Source organism: Akebia trifoliata, chromosome 14 (genome assembly GCF_017979445.1).
Source record: "Akebia trifoliata isolate Shusen 1 chromosome 14, ASM1797944v1, whole genome shotgun sequence".
Classification (NCBI taxonomy): Eukaryota; Viridiplantae; Streptophyta; class Magnoliopsida; order Ranunculales; family Lardizabalaceae; genus Akebia; species Akebia trifoliata.
The window spans coordinates 30,901,529-30,925,819 of record NC_141388.1 but is presented as its reverse complement, the minus strand read 5'-3'; the positions used below and the strand labels follow the sequence as shown (position 1 = coordinate 30,925,819).

General features: G+C 33.5%; 1 protein-coding gene across 1 annotated transcript; it reads left to right on the top strand.

The window, feature by feature from the left end:
- Positions 1–6,930: 6,930 nt before the first annotated feature.
- On the top strand, positions 6,931–13,345 carry LOC147386753 (uncharacterized). Its single transcript, XM_086424503.1, has 3 exons — positions 6,931–7,504; positions 11,232–11,461; positions 12,923–13,345. Exons 1-3 carry the CDS (start codon positions 7,144–7,146, stop codon positions 13,199–13,201), a joined length of 870 nt encoding a protein of 289 aa, XP_086280629.1. The 5' UTR covers positions 6,931–7,143; the 3' UTR covers positions 13,202–13,345.
- Positions 13,346–24,291: the final 10,946 nt, after the last annotated feature.

Here is a 24,291-nt window from a genome sequence, read left to right as displayed (position 1 = left end):
TTGAAATTGGGTTGCCTCCTAATTAATTCTCTTGCACGTAGGGAAACTTCTGTGGAATTGGGGCGTACGATAGTAAGACTTGTACCATTCCAAAGGGTTGGGGATACCCTACAAAATTAAAAATATATGTATAATGAAAGGCCATTTGTCTTGAAAGAGCAACTTCATGTTTTTTCCATTTTATATTATTAAATATATCTTTTATTTCAGCTTCAGTTATACGGGTGAGGTAGGTAAGTATAGTTGTGACTGTGCTGTACTGTGTGCAGTAACGTGGTGGACTGCATGTGGGGGTTGAGTTTATTGTATTGGTGAGGAAGTTGCGTCATCAAATTTAAAGACGTGTTCCCATCCTCTTTTTTATGGGAAAATAATAAGATTGGGTGCATTTGAATGAGAGTCAGAAATGTAGCTAGAGTTTGGTGAGGTTTGATTGAGAGCATTTATTGGTGGGCAAATCTGATGGATGGAAGTTGAGCCGGCAATGATCCCAAAAATAGCTGATGTCCAAACTGGTCTGAACTCAATCGATCTGGAAAAACATGAAAAATTGGATTTTCAGATCGGATTCGGATGTACCCCAATCTGCTATGAGAAAAATTCGAACATATATTATTTATAATTTCATATAAATATATATTGATAACACAGTTTAGTCTTTTAGGTTTCCCTCTATATTTGTAATTGAAAAGTGGATTTCTTTATTTTTTTTTAATTTATATTTTAAATTGTTTTATGAACATTGATAATTTGACGAAAAAAAGAAGAAAAAAAGCATGTGCTCGGATCGGTTTCAGATTAAGGATGAAATGAAATGGATCGGATTCACTTCGTGGTTTCATTAATCCGAATGGATTGGATTGGGGACATGATTAAAAAAATTCGGATCGGTATTGGTATGAACCAATCCGTTGCCAGCTCTAGATGGAAAGATAAACGATTGAAAAATAAAGGTAGATGTTTTATGTTTCATTGTTTCTTACAGAAATTTATAGTGTAATTTAAACGTGCCCCTCCATGTTTTCATAAATATTTGGGATACCTACCCCAAAGGGTTTGTGAGATGGTCAAGACCACACCTCAGGAAGTAGAGGTCTTGAGTGCGAAGCCCCTGGTTCCTTAGTAGCCACCTTCCGGGATTTGTCCAAAGAATTACCTGGTATGAGGAGAGGGACAGTACCTGACATGAGGATTAGTAATGGTTCCTAGAAAAAATGAAAAATAAAGGAGATACCCTGTATTTTTAAAATAGTTATATGACTCGGTTGAGCCTCAATCTTAATGGATAGTTAAGTTGAAATATGGTTGACTGCCAATTTGGGAAAAAAAAAAAGGTTTAGGACCTTAACTTTGAATTCTCAAATCCAATCTAAACACACCATAGAACAAACATTTAGTTCCATCTCTAATTGTTTTTTTAACTAGGATGGAGATTGGACCCCATTTTGATTAAAATCAACATTAAACGACTTCAAAAGATGGATGAATTTAATATTTTTTATAAATCCAAAAAATCAATTAGAGCCCAACTAGTGCCCATTAAGGCAGGCTTGGACTTAGCTGATCTAAATTACAGCTCACCTCTTTGTGATTGGGTTAGTGCTCATCAGGTAAATTATGTTTAACCTATTGAGCCTCATTTTCAATCCATTTATTTCAATCTCGCTTTTACACCTTGCAGAAAATATTTGATTTTGCTTTTTCAAAATTTCATCATTTTCTACTTCAATTTTTGAGTTGATTTAGTCCAGTTATTATGTAGTCGGGGTTCCTTTAGGCACCAGGTGTAATTTGTACTACTTAGGTAGCTTAACATAAGAGTATCTCTTTAATTTTAATGAGAGTTTCTCCTTTGTTTGATAGCTGTACCACCTAGTGAAACATGCATGGATGAGGGGTTGGTCAAGGAAGTCGAACTATCTAGTGAGTACGTATGAATGAGGGGTTGGCCAAGGAGGCCGAACCATCTAGTAAAGTAAGTATGGACGAAGGACCGACCTAGGAAGCCAAACTCCTAGTGAAGCAAGTTCGGTTGAGGGGTCGACCAAGGAAGCCAAACTTCCTAGTGAAGCAAGTTCGGTTGAGGGGTTCGCCTAGGAGGTCGTACCTCCTAGTCAAACAAGTTTGGTTAAGGGGTCAGCCTAGAAGGCCAAAACTCCTAGTAGACCAAGTTCGGTTGAGAGGTCGACCAATGAGGTCAAATCCCCTAGTGAGCAGATATTGGGCTTGATCAAATCTATTTTTATTTGGGTTTACTTGGATTTTATAGGGCCATTATGTCTTGATTTAGTAACTTCGCTAATTTCAAGGGAAGTGATGCTTTTGGTTCTAACACTTTTCATAGTTTTAGAAATCAATATTTTGAAACCAACGTATAAATTTGAGTTTATAGGTTTCTATTTATGCATTTTTGTTTCTGTTTGTGGTGGTGGTATTGGTAGTGTTGGTGGTGTTGGGTTCTAACACTTTTCATAGTTTTAGAAATCAATATTTTGAAACCAACGTATAAATTTGAGTTTATAGGTTTCTATTTATGCATTTTTGTTTCTGTTTGTGGTGGTGGTATTGGTGGTGTTGGGTTCTAACACTTTTCATAGTTTTAGAAATCAATATTTTGAAACCAACGTATAAATTTGAGTTTATAGGTTTATATTAATGCATTTTTGTTTCTGTTTGTGGTGGTGGTATTAGTGGTGTTGGTGTTGTTGTTGTTGGTGGTGGTGGTTCCAAGGTGCTGGTTTCTATTAATGCATTGTTTCTATTTTTGTTTGTGGTGTTGGTAGTATGGTACGAGTTTCTATTTATGCCTTGTTTCTATTCTTGTTTGTGAATTTTGTTTTGCGGCGATGGTGATGGTGATGGTGGTACCATGGTTTTGTTTTTGTTTGTAGAAGTTTTTATATTTTTATTTTTCTAAGTTTTTATGTTATTTTTTCTCCATGTTTTTATATTCTTGTTTCTGTCCAGGGCACTACCTAGAGAAAAAAAAAAAAAAAAATTTACCAGATAAGATGTTGATTTTATTGAAACTAAAGTTATATAACACATATAACGCCAGTTTCATAAAAAAACTTATATAACACATATAATGTCTATTTCAATAAGACCAACATTAAATAATAAAAAATAATTAATTATATATTATTATTGGTTTATATTTGACGACGGCACATAAAAAATTGACGTTATTCTTGAGATATTACGATGGATTATAACCAACGTTATAATCTTGCTTTGAAGATGTCAGTCGATTTAATGCCGGTTTTTTAACCAATGTTAGAGTCGACGTTAAAAGAAAATAACGTCAGTTATAAACCGACTTTAAAGGCCTTATTCCTACTAGTGACTCTTCCTATTATGTGGGGAACACGATTTCGCCAATATGCCACTGGCTGGATATGGAGATCAAGGAGTCGAAATGGAGCCATCATGTTGTGGGCTACAATAATAGAAATGAGTATGATTAGTCCCACATCGGGTAAGAAAAGTTCAAAGTTTAGGTTAGAAGGACAAACCAAACTTTATATGGTACTACACAATAATGTCGGGCGAGCTTCGCCCCAAAGCGGAAAATATTATATTGTCATGAGTTTGGGGCATTATAGGAACTACCTCATCATCATAAAAAAATCTCGAGGAGTGAGCATATATTTAATTACAACTAGAAAATCCTAATTTTTCTATTTTTTATTTTTGAAAGAAAATGAAAATTTTTAATTTTTTTTTTATGATAGGGGTGTCTGGACTCATAGGTCCGACTAGCAGAGTTGAGGCAACTAACCTCTTAGAGTACAATACTTCACCAAAACCCCCTGGTACATGCAATACCTATAGCCCCATAGCTCATCCAAATCCTTCGGGTGCATGTAATACCCCACAAACCACAAATACCAAGTAAGTCAGGATAAATCCATGTGAGTGGCCAACGAAGGGGCTTGAACTCAAGATCTCTCCTTTTTTAGAGGAAAACCCTAGCCACTACGCCCAACACTTGTTGGTTAATGAAGATTCTGCAAGTAAAATAACCTCACTAGCTCACAATTAAGGTTTTATCTATATCCATTTGATATACTAGGAGTTTTTAAACTTGATCTTAAAAGAAATCCTTAAAGATGGAGATAATCAAGGTCATTAATAGATCAAAAATGGAAGAAGAGGAAAAGATAAGGCCAAGGGACTCAAAATATGAGCTATTTCATACAAAATGAAGTGAAAATTCTGAAAGCATGACCAACTTTTGTTAAAATTCCCGTTTCACCACACTGTTCATTTTAATTCCAAAAACTTGCATGTGCATATCGATATCATATGTATTTATTCTAATTTTAAAGCATGTTTTGGGAATTACAATGAATAATGTACTAGAATGGGAAATTTTCCATATTTTGCACATGAAATGGTAATTTACTTGAAAATGAACACAATGAATGACATGATCAAATCAATTGAATGAGGAAGAAAGTTGAGTTAAATCTAACTATCTGAACTTAATCAATAATTGATTTCTTTTTTTAATTATGATTTCTCTTAGGTATTTTTCTAATATCACAAAGATGATCATTTTTAGAGAAATGTAAAAAAAAAAAAGTATAACCTAATTAAGTGTGTTAGTCAGACTCCCACCTTAGCTAACACATTTAGGCACACCACATGGGAGGAGGAATCGTCTATAATTGGTTACTCAATACGTGCCATGTAAGGACTTTAATTTGGCTTGTTTATGAATGCTGGAGAACCCAACGGTCTAAAGCACATTAACCTAACAATGAGATGAAAAAGATCTTCAAGTAAAAGGGACTAAACAAATTTTAACCAAAGTGGGTCCTTCACGAGCATCCCACGTGAGGTTTAAATCCAAGATTTTCACCTCCCCTGCACTTGCATCGCATGCTTACTAAGGTTTTTCGACGAGTTTGTTTCTAACACAATGGACTACAGTCGTGCCTTTGGCTCCTATGTGTGCGTGAGGCTTCCTCAAATTCAAGCAATTGAGAGAGTGAGATTCTTTATTAGGTAAAGACCACTCTTATATTTATCTGATATGGGACTAAAATTTTGAAGAATTGTCTCTACAAATCTTATTACCAAGAAAGTAAAAGAATATGACTTTCAAATAAAGCAAAAAAGGAAAAAGCTTATTTAACTTAGATTACACCAATTAAGAAAATCTCTATACTTTACAAATAATACTTAAGAGATCTTGAGTTCAAAATTTACCTCTAGCAAATACATAAATAAAATTATGATAAACATATGAATTTTACAGTAATACCATGAACCAGATCTTTGTAATGTTTGAATAGTGTGTTTTAATTTTTAATTGGGATGTGATAAATAATTTAAGAAATTGGTGTGTAATAAGTAAAAGTTAGAGTGCTGATAGTAGCTCTTAAGGAAAAAGAAAAAGATTTTGAATATTTTTCATTAAAAAAACATGATGTACAAGTACGACCATTACTGAGCATTTCAGTTTCTCCAACCAACAACTGTCGAAATTTGAACACTTGGTACGGTGATGAGGAGAAGGAATTTGATGGGCAGTCCTCGCATCATAATAGTTCTGCAGAGAGCCCAGAAGAAGTCCCGTCATAGGAGATAAGAATTCGTTGTCTTCCTAAACACATAATATTTTATGTTTGGGCCCATTTACCCAATGATATTCAAACCACTGACTATATATATAATCAAGTAAAAGAATATGACTTTCAAATAATACAAAAAAAGAAAAAACTAATTTAACTTAGATTACACCAATTAAGAAAATCTCTATACTTTACAAATAATACTTAAGAGATCTTGAGTTCAAAATTTACCCCCAGCAAATACATAAATAAAATTATGAATTTTACAGCAATATGATAAAAATATCCAATGATATTCAAACCACTTACTATATATATAATCAAGTTAAATGTTTATGTATGCATCCTTTTTCTTCTGTTTTTAGAATACAAAAAATCTCGTGCTTCTTATGATCTCTATCTTCCTAGTTTTTCATGCGTTTTCAATGCGATGACGTTTTTTTTTTCTTTGAGATTGTCCTATTTGCTTGCATTTTTAGAAGAATTCTCGTTTGTTTGTTGTAAGACATGAGTTGAGTTGTTTTACTTATGAATTTCATTTTTGGATGGTCATGTGGGAGCATTTTACATATTTTTAGATTTTATATATATCCTATAAGTGACGTATTTTTGATTGAGTTTTCTACTTTTCTTTTTTACTTTGCATTTTTCTCTTTTTGACAGTTCTCCTAATTAGGACTATCAATGAATCGGATTAGATCTAAAATCCGATTCGTTTCGATATTTCTAGGTTTAAATCAGTGTTTTGGATTCAGACAAGGATCCGATCGATAAGGTTTAGATTTGATATCTTATTGGATCAGATATGGATCAATCATGTCTCGATCTGATAATATATTAGAAAGTATACAAATTATATTATATATTTGTTGAGATATATAAAGTTTACTTAGATTTTATATATATAATTGGGTTTGGGCAAATCCGATTGTTAATGGATCAGATATGGATCTTTGGATACATGCACATCCCCATAAAAAAGTGTATCTCGAGGGAATCATGTTTCTTGAGGAGCATAGATCTACGATTTTTGAACTTGTCATGTTAGGTAGTTGATTGAGCTTGCCACGTGGGGTAGTCAGATTATTACTACTTGAAATGAAATCCCAACCCCATTATTATTCTGTACTTGTAAATTGAGTTGGGTACGCGACATGGACCGAAAACCAGCTACAACCAGTAACTCAGGGGCAGATTTACGATGGGGACTACGAGGCATTTGCCCCCACAAGAATTTTCAAATTATATGATTAGTGAGCTATTGCAGCAGATTTTAACAGTTTGATAAAAAAATCTGTCGTTATTACCCTCACAAAAAATGTTTCACTCTCAATTGCTATCGTAACTATTATTTTCTCTTAATTTTCCTCACAAATTTTTTTCTACTCTTACCCACGTGGGAAAAATCCTGGCTCCGCCACTGTAGTAACCCCTCATAATTCGTGTTGAAGCTGGCGCCGCTTATTCAAATAAACGTTCCAGAAATCTTATCTCGAACAAAACCTTATAAAAATAGAAAAAGTTTCACAGAGCTTCAAATATTCTTCAAAAAGCAGAATCCATGGCAGAGGAATCTAAGAAGAACTTATATCTGGAACCATGGAGACGATTAGATGGGAAGATAGTAATGGTAACTGGTGCTTCTTCAGGTCTTGGCCGTGAATTCTGTGTAGATCTCGCCAGGGCTGGTTGTAAGATCATCGCTGCTGCTCGAAGGATGGATCTGTTGAAGTCTCTCTGTGAGGAGATCAATTCAAGTTCAAGCTCAAATTCAAGTTCGAAGCCTGTTATTAGTGACAGCAGAGCTGTTGCTGTGGAATTAGATGTAAGCGCTCCAGGGAGTGTGATTGATGCGGCTGTGCAGAAGGCATGGGACGCATTTGGTGGGATCGATGTTTTAATCAACAATGCTGGAGTCAGAGGTAATTTTATTTTATTAATTAATTAGTTAATTTTTGTGATTTCTATGTGGATTAATGGTTCTGGAGATTTCGGTTGGATTTGTAGAGTCGTTTGATTTGTGTGGAATGGAATGGGCGATTTGTTACTGTTCGTATAAGAGTAGTTCGATGTTAGATTATTTGGGGATAGAAAGCTTAAGATTTGAAGTTGTTTAAATTTTTTATTTTTATTTTTGAACAAAAAAAATCTGAATTTTCTAATGTTTGGAAACTCGTCAAAGTTAGAATAGAAATCAGGCAGAGTTCTGTACTACTATATTTTTTTTTTCTAACCGAGTGTCCAGGCCAGCTTGCGTGCATCGCAACTAATCTCGGGAGGACTACCACAACAACCCACCGCCATGGCTCCCTGGTTAAATCGTAAGAAAAATCCAAGAGGGAAATTTGAATCCGTGACGTGCGCCTAACCCACACTTCCTGCTCGCCCATACCACTTAGGCAACCCATGTGTGGGTTCTGTACTACTATATTAATAGGGTTTAAATGTTCATTTCTATTCTAAATTAATTAATTAATTTTTTTCAGTAAGAAACTTATTTGAACATTTTAGAAATATAAGTCTGTTAAATTGATGATATTAGGTTTCCCCCTTACAAAATACAATAATAGGTTTACGTCCCTGACCCTAAGCCAACGCATTTTCTTGATGGTTTAATGGAGAAATATTGTGCTTTTTTTTCTTCAAAATTATATTCAAATACTTAAATTACTTTAATTTAAATATTTGTTTATTGTACAAAAATGAATGAATCAGCTCTTATTTTAATTTTATTAAAATTGTCATTTACCCTAGAGTTGTGCTACTGGGTTAGGGGTGTCCATGGGTACCCATTTAACCGAAGCCAAACTGAAATCAAACCATAAACCCTGATTTTGGTTTCCTTTTTATTGGAATTGATTAGAGTCAGGTCTAAAATGGAATCGAATCGATAGGAATTAGAATTGTCAGGTTCTATTCAATGGATACCCACGAATATCCAAAATCGATTTATTTTGTCATTTCTTTTTATATTATAAATGGTTTAAAGTATTCTTTTATTTACACAAAATTCTTCAATTTTTCATGTAAATTATTGATTGGAAAATAAAACAAGCTATGTCTTCAATTTTTTTTTTTTTTTTAACTTTTAACTAAGATGGATTTTTATTTTTGAAAAAAAAACCATTAATTTGTATATTTAGTATAACAAATTATAAGAAAGTTAACAATTTTGTAAATAATATATTCATTTTTTATAATGATTTGAAATACTTGTTTTCCCATTAGAATCTTGAGAATCGAAACCGATGGGTACGAATGTTTTTTGACGGTTTCGATTCCAATTCCATTTATTTTGGAATCGAACTCAGAACCGACAAGAACCAGAACCACAATAAGTATAATGGTTATGGTTCTAAGTTCCTTAGGAAATCAGAACCAACCCATTAACACCCCTAGTGCCCACCATATATGCTCTCTGCATTCATTTTAGGTTTTTTTTTTATTTAATACAAAAACAAAAAAAAGAGATAAAAAATTATAATAATACCTTCATCGAATTACTCTCCACAACCACCATCTTCTCCACAATCCATCGAACAAAAAATCCACTTCTAGTTCTCTCTCTCTCCCTCCATATTTATCTCATTTTGAGCTTTGTGAGAGTTTGAATTAATGGAGATTAGGTTTTATGATTTTTTTCGTTCAAAAATCTTTTTTTCTTTTACTTTTTTGCATTTAATCATCAAAGAAGATTGAAAAACCAACTTTAAAATCTTCAAAAATGAAGATTTTGAATCAAAGAACTAGAATTTTTTTTTTTTTTTTTTTTTACAGTTTTGTCCAATAGGGACTCAGACCGAATTTGTTTTGGCAAATTTGGTAGGTACCTACCGAACATAACATCCTACTGAACATTACCAAACCGTTTTAGTGGGAGCTTACCGAACCAAAATTTTCTTGTGTAATCCTAATGTCTGCAATAGCTATCAACTGAATCTATTTTCCAATGTTCGGTAAGTACCTACTAAATCCGATTTGTAATGTTCCATAGAAAATTATGTGCGGTAAAATGCTTACCGAATATTCTTAAACAAGTTCGATTTGAACCTACTGAATAATATCTATCAAAGAATCTATAACTGCTTCGGTAAGCTTCCACTGAAATGCTTTTGTAATGTTCAGTAGGAAGTTATGTTTGGTAGGTACTACCGAACTTGCTAAAACAATTTCGATCTGAACCTATAGGATAAAATTGAAAAAAAAAACTTTGAGTTCTCTGATTCGAAATTATCATTTTTAAAGGTTTTAATGATAATTTTTTCATTTTCTTTGATGATTAAATGTAAAAAAGTAAAAAAAAAAAATTTTTTTGAAAGAAAAGAACCCTAAAACCTAATTTGCATTGATTCAGCCTCTCACTAACCCAAAAGGAGATGAATTTAAGGAAAAAGAACAAGAAGATTGGGGGGGAGAGAGAGAGATGTAGATGGTGGAAAAGAAGGAGAGAATGGATGGAGAAGATGGTTTGGATTTTTTAATTGATATATGGAGAAGATGGTGGGTGTATGGAGAAGGGTAAAAATATAATTTCCTATTTTATTTATTTATTTATTTATTTTTGTAACTTAAGAACATATATGGTGGGCATCATTACCACGACTCTTTATTCTATTCTTAAATATTTTCTATTTTTAAAATGTTGTTTATCTAAGGTACTATTGCAAATTTTTTTGATGAGTTCACCTTTACGCCCTCGAGTTGAATGAAGGTTCACAATAAAGGTAAATAAGTAAATAGAAATGAGAATATAACCATTTTGTGAAAATAAATAATTACAAAATCAGGTATATAATCATTTCATAAATATGAAAAAAATGTTGTTACAGTATTTTGTGTAAACTACTTGAGGATTTCGTAAAGCACCTTTCATTTGAAGTTCGTTAAAAAAAATAATAATAATTATACTTATAAATTTAATAATGCAAATATCTTGTTTAAAATATATATATATATATATATATATATATATATATATATATATATATATATATATATAATTTGGTGAATTGATAGAACTTCTCAATGAGGTTGTATTTGACAACACATAACTCGCTTCAGAGAGTTCTCGAAATTTTTATTCTAAAACATAATCTACTTGAGACAATAGTTTAGAACTCAAAAAGCTTGATTTGACTCGGATGTCCATGAAGTTAAGTCAAGTTGATAGCTTGCAAGTTTACTCACTTAAATTTAATAAAGAGTCGTGATTTTCTAACTTTTCCCTTCTGAAAAACTCCCCCTCCCCCCGTCCAGTATATTTAATTAATAAATACAAGGCCCAAACAACAATATTGAACTTATGACTTATTGAATTTTCGAGTTTTTGAGTTGAGTTGCCTCAAAATCAAATTGAGTTTAGTCAATTTGACAACTGTTTTTAGTCAACTTAACCAGTAAAATTTTTTAAGAGAGCTGCTATTGGCACCCCAACTTTTACTTATTGCACTCCAATTAAAAATAAAGAAAATGAGTGAATAAGCAAAATTTAGGGGTGCCAATAGGAGCTCTCTCTATTTTTTACACTTTTACCCCCTTAACCCAAGAGAGGATGGCGAACTCTAGTATATATATATATAAAGTAGAATGTATACACAATTCCAAAATTAATATCTTCAATTAACGTGGTGTTTAATTAATGTGTATCAGGTGAGGTGTGTTCTTCACTGGAATTATCGGAAGAGGAGTGGAACAAAGCTTTCAGAGTTAACTTAACTGGAACTTGGCTAGTCTCCAAGTATGTGTGCAAACGCATGCGCAATGGAGGTCTCAAAGGATCAGTCATCAACATATCTTCTATCGGTGGTATTAATCGTGGGCAGTTCCAAGGAGGTGTTGCCTATAGTGCTTCCAAGGCTGGCATGGACACCTTGTCCAAGGTTATACATTAATTTCATTTCATGATGATAAATGAAAATTAGATTGGATTAAGATTATAATATATAAAGAGAGATTCTATTGTCACACCAACTTTTACTAAGATCACTCCCGACCTAATTCTTTGTTGATATCATACAAATGGGATGCTCTTAGTAAAAGTTGGTGTGGTAATAGAAACTCTCCATAAAGAGAGAAAAGGGTCAGATTCTAGTGACTCATATTGAGAAAAACACATGATCCTGACGCTATAAACTCAAAATCTAAAAAGTTAGGGATTTATAAGTATACACAATATCACACATCTCGAAGATACTATATATAAATCCATTAGAATTCTTTCCATCATTTCTTTACCATTATAACGAGAGAAGATGAAGTAAAAGTGGTTCAACACCAAAATTTGAGTGATCATAAATTCCCCCACTTTTATATTTAAATTTAACATAATCAGGATAATTTTAATCAAAAACCCATATGATTGCAACCCTTGATGCTAGAATCATGTTTCTTAATTTTCAAAATTACAAATGTATCATTTTTTTTTTACTACATAATCTACAAAAGAACATTTAATCAATATTTTAAATTACAAATAAACACTTTTGATACATGTGGGTTTGCACATGCCATTATCACCTTTTAGTTCTTGTTGGATTATGATTTATATAAATAAATTTAATAATTAATTTTCTTTTCGAAGGAGATATATTGTGTGTAGATATGAACAAAAAAGGTTTATTGTATCTAGTTCAAATTTAAATTCATGAACATAAATTAATGGATTTAGATGCATTGATTAAGGTTCATGGCATTTATATTGGTTCATAGATCAATGTTTATTCATTAATTTTAGATGAAAGAATTTAGAGATAAACCTAAGGTTGGGAGGTATTATGGGACATGTATTTAATAAATACATGTACAATGCATCTTAGTTAAAAAATTTTGTGGGACATGTATCAATTTATCGTGATACACTTCCCCAAGTTCATCTCATTCACTATATAAACTCATAATCTCATTGATTTTTAAAAAACTCACTCAATTTTTTCATCTCTCTCCATTTTCACTTTACTTTTTGTAAGAATATTTTATTTATTTTCCTTTTGGGCATCTTAAAGAGACAAAGTACAAGTTTCTACCAAGTAGTGCAAACTTGTAGAGGAATGGGATCGAGTCCAAGCTAGGTTGAATCTCAGAGATAGTGTTGCTATATTCCCTTGTACAAACGGGAGGTCCGATTATCTTCAAGAAGCGTTTATGCACCTTTTAACCAAGTTTATTTGATCGGAAATTATAATTATTTATTTGTTTCTTTAAAAAAAATCGAGTTTTGTGCACAATCCCAACAGTTTTATATAAATACAATTTCATTTTGGGATCTAGTTAATGATAATCGAAGAATTATTTTCTTTATTTTTATGTCTAAATTATTACCTAATGTACTGTAATATTTACAGGTGATGGCTTTAGAGTTGGGGAAGCATAAAATCAGAGTGAACTCAATAGCACCTGGGCTGTTCAAATCTGAGATTACTGAGATCCTCATGAAGAAAGATTGGCTAAAAAATGTGGCAATGAAAACTATTCCACTGGGCACATATGGCACATCGGACCCAGCATTGACATCTCTCGTTCGTTATTTGATCCATGACTCTTCTGAATATGTGTCGGGCAACATTTTCATTGCTGATGCTGGTAACACCCTGCCTGGTGTTCCCATTTTCTCTTCTCTTTGATATGTTATCTACTGAGTACTGATTTCTTATGGACAGAAAGAGAAGAAGTTTGAAAAATTCTGATTTTCAAAATAGATGTAATAGGAAAAATATTATCTAAATAAAATGGTTGAGGCATGCATAACGTACTGTCCTAAAATGAAATTTGCCCTTGCTACGGTACCACAATCTGTAAGCGCTCGTTCTCCAGGATACAACAACCCATGTTTCTAATAAGATACTCTAAATTAGAAACATAACTTCAAACTCGACAATGTTGTGTGCTTTCACAACGAATAATAAAATATACTGATAGTCGAAAATATGTTAAAATAAAAATCAGACACCCCCCTATGCGCATGTAGTACGTGAGTACAAGCATTAAGGTTTTTGAATTGGTGGATTCTTGGGTTTTTCTCTTAGAAACCCCTTATGTGCGCGCGTGAGCCCGTCCACTACTTCTATCCACTTTGAAGCTATTAGAAGTACAACTATTTAAGAATTGCAAATCAATTCTTCTTCTAATCGATGTGAGACTAAAATTACTCAAGGCATAAACAAAACTATCAACTAAACTTAAAGTAATAAAGTAAAAAGCATAAAGCATAAAACATAAAGCAAATATGGGATTGGATTACCCTATGGTTAAAAGATTGGTTTACCAAATCTATTGAATATTAAAGGGTTTTCATATTTAACCCTATAAATTCCAACAATATTTACTATATTTTATATCTAATTAAGTACTTATAAATAAATAAGGCTTGCATTTCAAAGTTTTAATCTCAGATTTCATGAATTATTATGATTTTAGCAATTTCATTTTTTTTGTTGATGGAACTCTGGAGCATCTAGTAATCAAATATGAGTCGAGTCTCCCATCAATAGAGTTGGGTTTGTAATCATCTTGAGAACTCCTTTCACACCCTAGTTTCATAGTTTTTAAAAAATTGCCTGAATCTGCTCTAAACTCGGCCAAGTTGAATCAATTGGATTTTAAGGTTACTCGACCCCAAAATTTGATGGTATCAACTTTCTGAGTCAGCTCAATCATCACGGTTTAGTCAAATAAAAAATGCACCAAGTTGGGTTCGAAACTTGATTGAGTATATATACTAATTTTTTGGGAGAGCAAAAAACAATCTATTTAATTTGTTAGAAATATTTAAAATTATTATTTTAAAATATCTATGAGTTTAATATATTTTATTTGACTTGTGGGAATCAACTCACAAGTTTTTGACTTAACATGATTCAGTGGACATCCGAGTTGAGTCGTACTTTCAATTTTCAAACTATGCGTCTGTGAGTCATGCATGGCTTTATTGGTTTCTTAATGTCTCATAATGAGAAAGTTTGGTGCCTTACCCATGAAAATGTCCCTTAAAATAATTTTCATGGGAATACTTATCATGTCTCCTATAATAATTAGAATTTATTGATGCCTTATAACAATTACATGTCTCCCTAAAATAGAGGAAATTATCAAAATGGAGCACTGAAATTGATTAATTCTCAAAATGGTGCACTATTCAAATTGATGCCTTATAATAATTAGAATTTAATGATGCCTTATAACAATTACATGTCTCCCTAAAATAGAGGAAATTATCAAAATGGAGCACTGAAATTGATTAATTCTCAAAATGGTGCACTATTCAAATTGATTTCGAAAATGGTATTTTACCTTGTATGGACATAATTTTTTTTATCAAATCGATAAAAAAAAAATTTCATACTAATTTTTATAATTTTCTTACTCAAAATTCCCTTTCCTTTTTTTTCTACCTTTTTAACCATTTCCACCTTTCACACTTATGAAAACACCACTCATTTATATAATATTGGTACCAAAATTGACCCTGTAATATGTCTTTAATTTTTTTTTTCCATCATTTTTATACCATTTTATCATAAAGATTTAAAAAAAATGTATTTTGGGTACAAAAATTGTAGAAATCACTGTTCATTTTATTTCTTATAGTTTTGCTAAAAAAAATATTTGCAAAATTGATAAATTACCATTTTTGGAATTAATTTAAATAGTACACATTTCCGGAATTAATTAATTTTCAAAACATATTTTGATAAATTAACCCCTTAAATAATCATGTTCAATGTTTAGAAAGTAGAAACCATCCATAAAAATACTCGGAAAGATAATCTTCATTCTAAGGTAACTCTGCTTGTGAGTGGCCCACTTATTGTTGAATAGTTGAAGCGGTAGATACCCGAGAATGAACAAAATAAAAGTTTGACCGAGGCTTGTGTTGAACACAATGTCCTTAAGACAATTTTGTTCCCGCAACTTGGTGCACACGGATTAATGAACAATTGTCTCCCAGGATACAACGATCACACGTGTAGAGGCAGCACTACAATCTACACGTCTAGCGAACCGAACGCTACTGTTTATACTCTCAAAGAATGCAAAAGGAAAATAAAATGCTTGCACGTTTTAAACAGCACAGCAAAGAAGAAGAAGAGAAAATTTTTTGAGTGAATAAAACTGAGGTCGAGATGACCTATTTATAGAAATTTAAGAGACAAGGTGTCTCTTAGGAAAAGGAATGTGCAAGTGTCTCTTAGAAAAGGACAGGTGCATGTGTGTCTCTTAAGAGACACCCAAAGAAATCAAAGGAGGTGTCCTTACTGGTCGAACAGGCACCCATGGTGTTCTAATGGACGGTGAGGGGTGTGCCCCTTAGACGGTGAGGGGTGTGTGTGCCCCTTCATAAGAAAACGGATTTTGAGCCCAGCCCAAGCCCAATACGAAATTAGCAAAAGGGCCCGTCGCCCGCATACGCATTAAGGATATTTTGGACCAATAGATCAAATCCTTCTTGAGCCCATGGGCCCCTTGTGCGCGTGCGTGGGCTTATCCAAGTCTCTCTCTCATATACACTTAAGTGATATAAGAAGTTCTATATAAGAACTAAACAATTTTCTTATTCCTATCCGATGTGGGACTAAAGAGTTTCTCTTATAAACTCAATAATCTTATAAACCACATACAACAAACCATGGCTAATAGGGGTTTTTTGGAGCTGATTTGTCATTCACCCATAATGAATTTTTGACAACTTAAAACATGAAATTATTCTCTTCAAAGAGATGAATAAGTTTCCAAGTGGTCCAACTACAAAAAAGTAATGGGACCCACTTGAATCGTAGCTCAAATATCCCTACTTGATAAAAAAAATCTGGATAGAAATGCAGATTTTTCCAACAATCCCCCACATGAATGAAAAATGGCGACAAATAAAATCGATAAAATAAAATAAAGAGAGTATAAATAGGAAATAAACTACATCGGGGTAGGTAGCTTGCGGCTTTGAACCTTCCCTAGTAAAAAACTATAGGATTTACTAGCTAAACAGTGAACACCATGTTTTGAACTGTTCAAGCTTAAGTGTAAATCTAGACAATAGAATTCACATAGTTCCTTTCCTGACATAGTCGGTTCTCACGATTGTGTTCATTTTGGCCCTGAACATTCCTGGATTCATGAGTGCTATAGAGAATTTTAGCCTTTATAAATTCTCATGGAAGCGGCCCAACTTCACACTCACATAGGTGATTCCTATTAAGAGTACCCTGTTGTACCCCACTTGAAAATCAAGTTATAGGAATCATTAAAAGCAAAGCTTACCCTAAAAAACTATTACAGGCAGCACCGTTACATCATAGGAGTGGATAAGAGGTTTTTCCTCTTTAGTGCTTCTGGCGAATCACACACAACTAGTTGTCCCATTGAACCAAGATCTTGGGATCTCCAGTCAACTAGGTTGGGTTTCCATTGTGATGATTCTTTTGTGTAGGCTTTAATCCCATTCCTCTCGATGTGCAATATATTTGTTCTCTTGTTAAACCTTTGGTAAGCGGATCCGCGAGATTTTCCTTAGATTTTATATAATCAATTGAAATAACTCCATTTGAGAGTAACTACTTAACAGTATTGTGTCTACGACGAATATGTCGAGATTTACCATTATAAATATTATTTTGTGCCCTAGCTATCGCTGCTTGATTATCACAATGTACACAGATGGCGGGCACGGGTTTTGGCCATAAAGGAATATCTTCTAAAAAATGTCGAAGCCACTCAGCTTCTTCTCCTGCTTTATCTAACGCTATAAATTCCGATTCCATGGTAGATTAGGCTATACACGTCTGCTTAGAAGATTTCCAAGAAACGGCTGCACCTCCAAGTGTAAAAATATATCCACTTGTGGATTTTGATTCTTCAAAATATGATATCCAATTCGCATCACAATATCCTTCAAGTACCGTCGGATATCTTCTATAGTGCAACCCATAGTCTAGAGTATATTTTAAGTATCTTAAAACTCTGACTAATGCCTTCCAGTGATCTAATCCTGGATTTCTTGTATATCTACTCAGTTTGCCAACTGAGTAAGCAATATCTGGCCTTGTGCAGTTCATGAGATACATTAAACTGCCAATTATACGAGAATATTCTAATTGAGAGATACTCTCACCAGTATTTTTCTTTAAATGAAAATTAACTTCTATTGGTATTTTAACTGGACTACAATCAAATTGATTAAATTTCTTAAGTATTTTCTCAATATAATGTGATTGAGATAATACAATTCCTTCTGATGTTCTACTAATTTTTATCCCTAGTATAACATCAGCAACACCTAAGTCTTTCATTTCAAACTTATTAGTCAATATTTTCTTTGTTGACTTGATGATATTTTTGTTAGTTCCTAAAATTAACATATCATCAACATATAAGCAAACAATGACATAAGCATCTTCAATGCTTTTAACGTATACACATTTGTCACATTCATTTATTTTGAAACCATTTGACATCATTACACTGTCAAATTTTTCATGCCATTGTTTAGGTGCTTGTTTTAATCCATAAAGAGATTTAACAAGTCTGCACACTTTTCTTTCCTGTCCTTTGACAGTAAAACCTTCTGGTTGTTCCATATAAATTTCTTCATTTAATTCACCATTTAAAAATGCTGTTTTAACATCCATTTGATGCATTTCTAGCTTATGCAACGCTGCAATAGCTATCAACATGCGAATGGAAGTTATTCTTGTAACTGGTGAATAGTGTCAAAATAATCCAAACCTTCTTTTTGTTTGAACCCTTTGGCAACAAGTCTTGCCTTATACTTGTCTATGGAACCATCGGGTTTCATCTTCTTTTTGAAGATCCATTTACAACCTATAGGTTTGCTGCCTGGTGGAAGATCCACTAATTCCCAAGTATGATTCTGCATAATTGAATCAATTTCGTTATTTACAGCCTCTGTCCAATAAGGTGCTTCAGGTGTAGACATAGCTTCCTTAAAGGTTTGAGGTTCATTTTCTAACAAAAAAGTTAGAAAATCAGGACCAAAAGACTTAGTCACTTTACGTCTCTTACTGCGTCTAGGTTCATCCTTATTTTCTATAGACTTTTGGTCTATATTTCCTTGTGAGCTAGTAATCGCAGTATCATAAGTTCTTTTATGAGAACTTATTATTTGTATATTTTTACAAGGAAAAATATTCTCAAAAAATGAAGCATTCCTTGACTCAATAATTGTATTTTCATGAACGTCAGGAATATCAGATTTGTGCACAAGGAATCGATATGCACTACTATTATGTGCATAACCAATGAATATACAATCAATGGTTTTTTGTCCTATTTTAACCTTTCTAGGATTAGGAACCATTACCTTAGCTAAACACCCCCACACTTTTAAATATTTATAAGATGGTCTTCGACCTTTCTATAACTCATATGGAGTTTGGTCTGATTTCTTGTGAGGTATTTTGTTAAGAAAATGATTTGCTGAAAGTATTGCTTCCTCTAACAAATTCTGGGGTAAACCAGAACTTATCAACATAGCATTCATCATTTATTTTAAAGTTCGATTTTTGCGTTCAGCAACACCATTAGATTGTGGAGAATAAGGAGCGGTAGTTTGGTGAATAATACCATGTTCTAAACAGAACTCACCAATGGGTGCTTCATATTCACCTCTTCTATTACTTCTTACTACCTTTATCTTTTGACTGAGTTGATTTTCAACTTCATCATTGTAATGTTTAAATATTTCTAAGGCTCCGTCTTTACTCCTTAGTAAATAAACATAACAATATCTCGTGCAATCATCAATAAAAGTAATGAAATACTTTTTCCCACCTCTTGTTTGCACAAATTTTAAATCACAGATATCACTATGAATTAATTCTAGAGGTTTTGAATTCCTTTCCACAGAATGAAAGGGTGTTTTGGTTAATTTGGCCTCCACACATGTTTCACATTTATGATTTTGATCAATATGAAATTTAGGCAATAAATCTAAATTCATTAACCTTCGCAAGGTATTAAAATTCACATGACCTAATCTATCATGCCACATATTGAAAGACTCAAGCATATAAACAGAAGAATTCTCTTTATTCATAATTGAATTTTTGGGTACAATTGTCATTACATTTAGTTTAAACAGACCATCGGTCAAATACCCCTTGCCCACGTACATCCCATTTTTAGTAAGTACAAACTATCAGATTCAAATACTAATCTGAAACCCTTCTTACTTAGTAAAGATCCGGATACTAAATTTTTCCGGATGTCTGGTACGTGCAACATGTCATTTAATGTAAGACTCTTTCCCGAAGTAAATTTCAGCACTACTTTTCCTTGCCCTTCAATTCTTGAAGTTGAAGAGTTACCCATAAAGAGTTGTTCATCCTTTCCTGTTTTACTATATTCTGAAAATAAATTTTTGTCAGAACATATGTGTCGAGTAGCCCCTGTGTCTACCCACCATTCTTTAGTATTTCCGACTAAATTTACTTCAGAGACAACTGCTGAGAGGTTGATATCAGAAATAACAGCAACAAGATTCTCTACTTCGGACAACTGGGCTTGAACCAATTTATTCTTCAATGAATCCTGGTCCTTACGTTTGCGACAGTCCTTGGCTCGATGTCCTGGTTTGTTGCAAACAAAACAGGTTCCCTTGAATTTCTTAAAGTCCTTACCTTTAGGACTCAGAGTAGAGATTTTCCTCTTTTTGTTGTGAGAGATCGACTTAGGCCGTTTAACTTCTATTACATTGGCCTTGGACTCGTAGTAGTTATACTTCGTCCCTTTCTCACTTATTCTGTTTTCTTCCTCAATTCTTAACCGCACAATCAAGTCCTCGAGCTTCATCTCCTTACGTTTGTGCTTCAAATAATTTTTGAAGTCTCTCCAAGATGGCGGTAATTTTTCAATTACCGATGCCACTTGAAATGATTCACTAATCGACATGCCTTCTGCATGAATTTCATGCAGGATAATTTGAAGTTCTTGAACTTGATTGATAACAGTTTTAGAATCCACCATTTTATAATCCAAGAATCTGCCGACTACAAATTTCTTTTGTCCGGCATCTTCTGTCTTATATTTCTTGTCTAAGGATTCCCACAGTTCTTTTGCAGTGACGATTGGACTATATACGTTATACAGTGTATTATCCAATCCATTGAGGATATAGTTCCTGCATAGAAAATCAGAGTCTTTCCATGCTTCGATAGCAGCAACCGTTGTGCTATCTGATTCGTTTTCCTTCAGAACAGGTGCATCTTCTTGAAGGAATTTGGCCAAGTTTAATGTTGTTAAATAAAACAACATTTTCTGTTGCCAACGCTTAAAATCCGAGCCATTAAATTTCTCGGGTTTCTCTTGGTGATTCAATTTTTCTAATCTGTAAGAACAGAAAAAAAAAATCCAACACACAAAATTGTCTTAAGATTGTTGAATAGTTGAAGCGGTAGATACTCGAGAATGAACAAAATAAAAGTTTGACCGAGGCTTGTGTTGAACACAATGTCCTTAAGACAATTTTGTTCCCGCAACTTGGTGCACACGGATCAATGAACAATTGTCTCCCAGGATACAACGATCACACGTGTAGAGGCAGCACTACAATCTACACGTCTAGCGAACCGAACGCTACTGTTTATACTCTCAAAGAATGCAAAAGGAAAATAAAATGCTTGCACGTTTTAAACAGCACAGCAAAGAAGAAGAAGAGAAAATTTTTTGAGTGAATAAAACTGAGGTCGAGATGACCTATTTATAGAAATTTAAGAGACAAGGTGTCTCTTAGGAAAAAGAATGTGCAAGTGTCTCTTAGAGAAGGACAGGTGCATGTGTGTCTCAAGAGACACCCAAAGAAATCAAAGGAGGTGTCCTTACTGGTCGAACAGGCACCCATGGTGTTCTAATGGACGGTGAGGGGTGTGCCCCTTAGACGGTGAGGGGTGTGTGTGCCCCTTCATAAGAAAACGGATTTTGAGCCCAGCCCAAGCCCAATACGAAATTAGCAAAAGGGCCCGTCGCCCGCATACGCATTAAGGATATTTTGGACCAATGGATCAAATCCTTCTTGAGCCCATGGGCCCCTTGTGCGCGTGCGTGGGCTTATCCAAGTCTCTCTCTCATATACACTTAAGTGATATAAGAAGTTCTATATAAGAACTAGACAATTTTCTTATTCCTATCCGATGTGGGACTAAAGAGTTTCTCTTATAAACTCAATAATCTTATAAACCACATACAACAAACCATGGCTAATAGGGGTTCTTTGGAGCTGATTTGTCATTCACCCATAATGAATTTTTGACAACTTAAAACATGAAATTATTCTCTTCAAAGAGATGAATAAGTTTCCAAGTGGTCCAACTACAAAAAAGTAATGGGACCCACTTGAATCGTAGCTCAAATATCCCTACTTGATCAAAAAAAATCTGGATAGAAATGCAGATTTTTCCAACACTTATATATGCCTCTCCATGAAGGGGGCAATGAACATTGAGAAGGAACCTTCCCTACGACCTCACATTTAGAATATATATTGTTGGAGTTTTCATCGTGCCATCCGATCCAATTAGATCTCATGCATGATCGATAGAGAGAGAACATAATTTTTTAACACAAAAATAACATATTTTCATGATTTTGACTTTGAACGGTTATTAATTATTACTATTTCAATGACTTTATTCTTACATAAATCGTGTGCGCCTGAATAAAAAATCCTATTTGTGAACTCTGAAATAAACTGTGCGCCTCAATGTTCTTCTAATTGAACGACAAAATTTCTCATCTCCTCCTCAGAATTGATCTCCGTTTCTGAGTTTGCAAACTTTGCAGCAAATCTGTTCAAGAAATCAGATCTCCATCCTTGAATCGCTGGAACCTGTAAGTCTCTAACAGATTTCTCTCTCTCTCTCTCTTTGAATTTCACTCGAAGTCTTTCTTATGGCGACATCATTCAAAGCTTCAGCTATGAATGACATCTGACACCACCAATGATCTCTCTCTCTTCGAATTTCGCTCGAAGTCTCTCTTATGGCAATATCATTCGAAGCTTCAACTATGGATGACATCCAACACCACCTATGATCTCTCTCTCTTTGAATTTGGCTCAAAGTGTCTCTTATGACGACATTGTTATAATTTTATATATTCAAATCTTAAACACAATTTTTAATTGTCCCAATAAAATATAATCAATCGCATATCTCAAACATACCATTCATGTTAAATTAAAATCAAGTTATAGTTACTTACCTTGTGCCATCGCAAAAACCATTGATTTAATATGTTGAGGTTATGTACTTCAATCCGCATTCCTTGCAACCTTTGAAACACCAATCAAGTTGATCTTTTCTTACTACTCACCTTCCCCTTTCTTTCTATATGGACCGGTTGTATTTGTGATTGATGGATATCACTTCTTTTGTATGTTTTAAACAAATCGTTTTCTATTCAACTCTTTCAATATAGGATATTCATCAAGGTTTTCTACTAATCTGGGGAAAAAGCTTTGAAGTGGCCAACCTGTTTTAAAATTTTGAAGAACTCCTCTCCATTGGATTACACGTGGTATTTTTAAAGAGGTATTTATAGTTTTGGCAGAAATTTAGGGGACTTAAATAAATTCAAAACTTCACGTTAAACTATGTGTAAAACTATGAAATTTAGAAAACTGTTTTCGTCAACTGTGCGGGGCTTAAATTGGCTGTTGGGTTTGAAATGTAGGGTTGTGTAGTCTATGAGTTAGTGCTCGATCTATTGGGAATCTTTGGCCTTGCAAATTAACTATATTGCTCATTTGTTTACAATTTTTTTCGTCTTATTTTTTTCATTGGTATTTTTTTTATAATATTTTTACTAATGTCTCTTAAAATGTTGAAGTTCTTGTCTGGGGCTTGGAAGCATGGTTTTTAAACTCATCCGAGACTGAGACGTATAGCCCGAGTTAACTCGATATCAGAGCTGAACGAGACCAACTCACAAAGTCATTTTTTGACCGAGATTTACGAGTCACATTCAATTTTTTGATTTGTCTCATAAGATCTCTCAAACGTATCGGAAAACTCGTTCGAGATGACTCGGTATCGGAGCTGAACGAGACGAGACGAGATACCGAGTTTAAAATCCATGCTTGGAAGTCATTAATGAAAATAGAATTTGTTTCTAATATTACTTAGTGGATAACTACAATGTTAGTTTTACTATTTCTGATTGTTCCTTTTGTTCTTTAATCTAACAGAGTTTTCCGACATGGAGCCCCAAACACAAATTTTTCCACTTGTAAAAACTTAATTAATGTTTGCAGAATTTGGATTATTAGTAGTTTGTCCTTTCTTTGTTGAGCAATTAACTTTTAAATTTCAGCATTACCTTTGTAGCATAATCATTGTTCACCCTTTCACCCTTTAGTTGGCGTTTTGTTGTTAACGGTGGATTTTTTCTGCTTTTAGAAATCTTTGTTCTGGATCATTTATGCGGTTCTCCATGTAACATAGTTGCATATGAGTCAAAGTATTTAGTCAAGTGCACTAGAATATTAACATAGTTGCTATTCATGTTACCGCGCTCATTTTTATAACTATATATATTTTGACCCAGACAATTTTTCTTTTTAAATTTACACACGGATGTAATATGAAAGGTCATCCCCGAAGGTATCTAGCAACACATTAGGGACAAACATCTCATCTGCATACACTATAAACCTTTAAAACCAGAACCATTTTTTTCCAAGAAATCAGCCCTATGATTCGCTTCT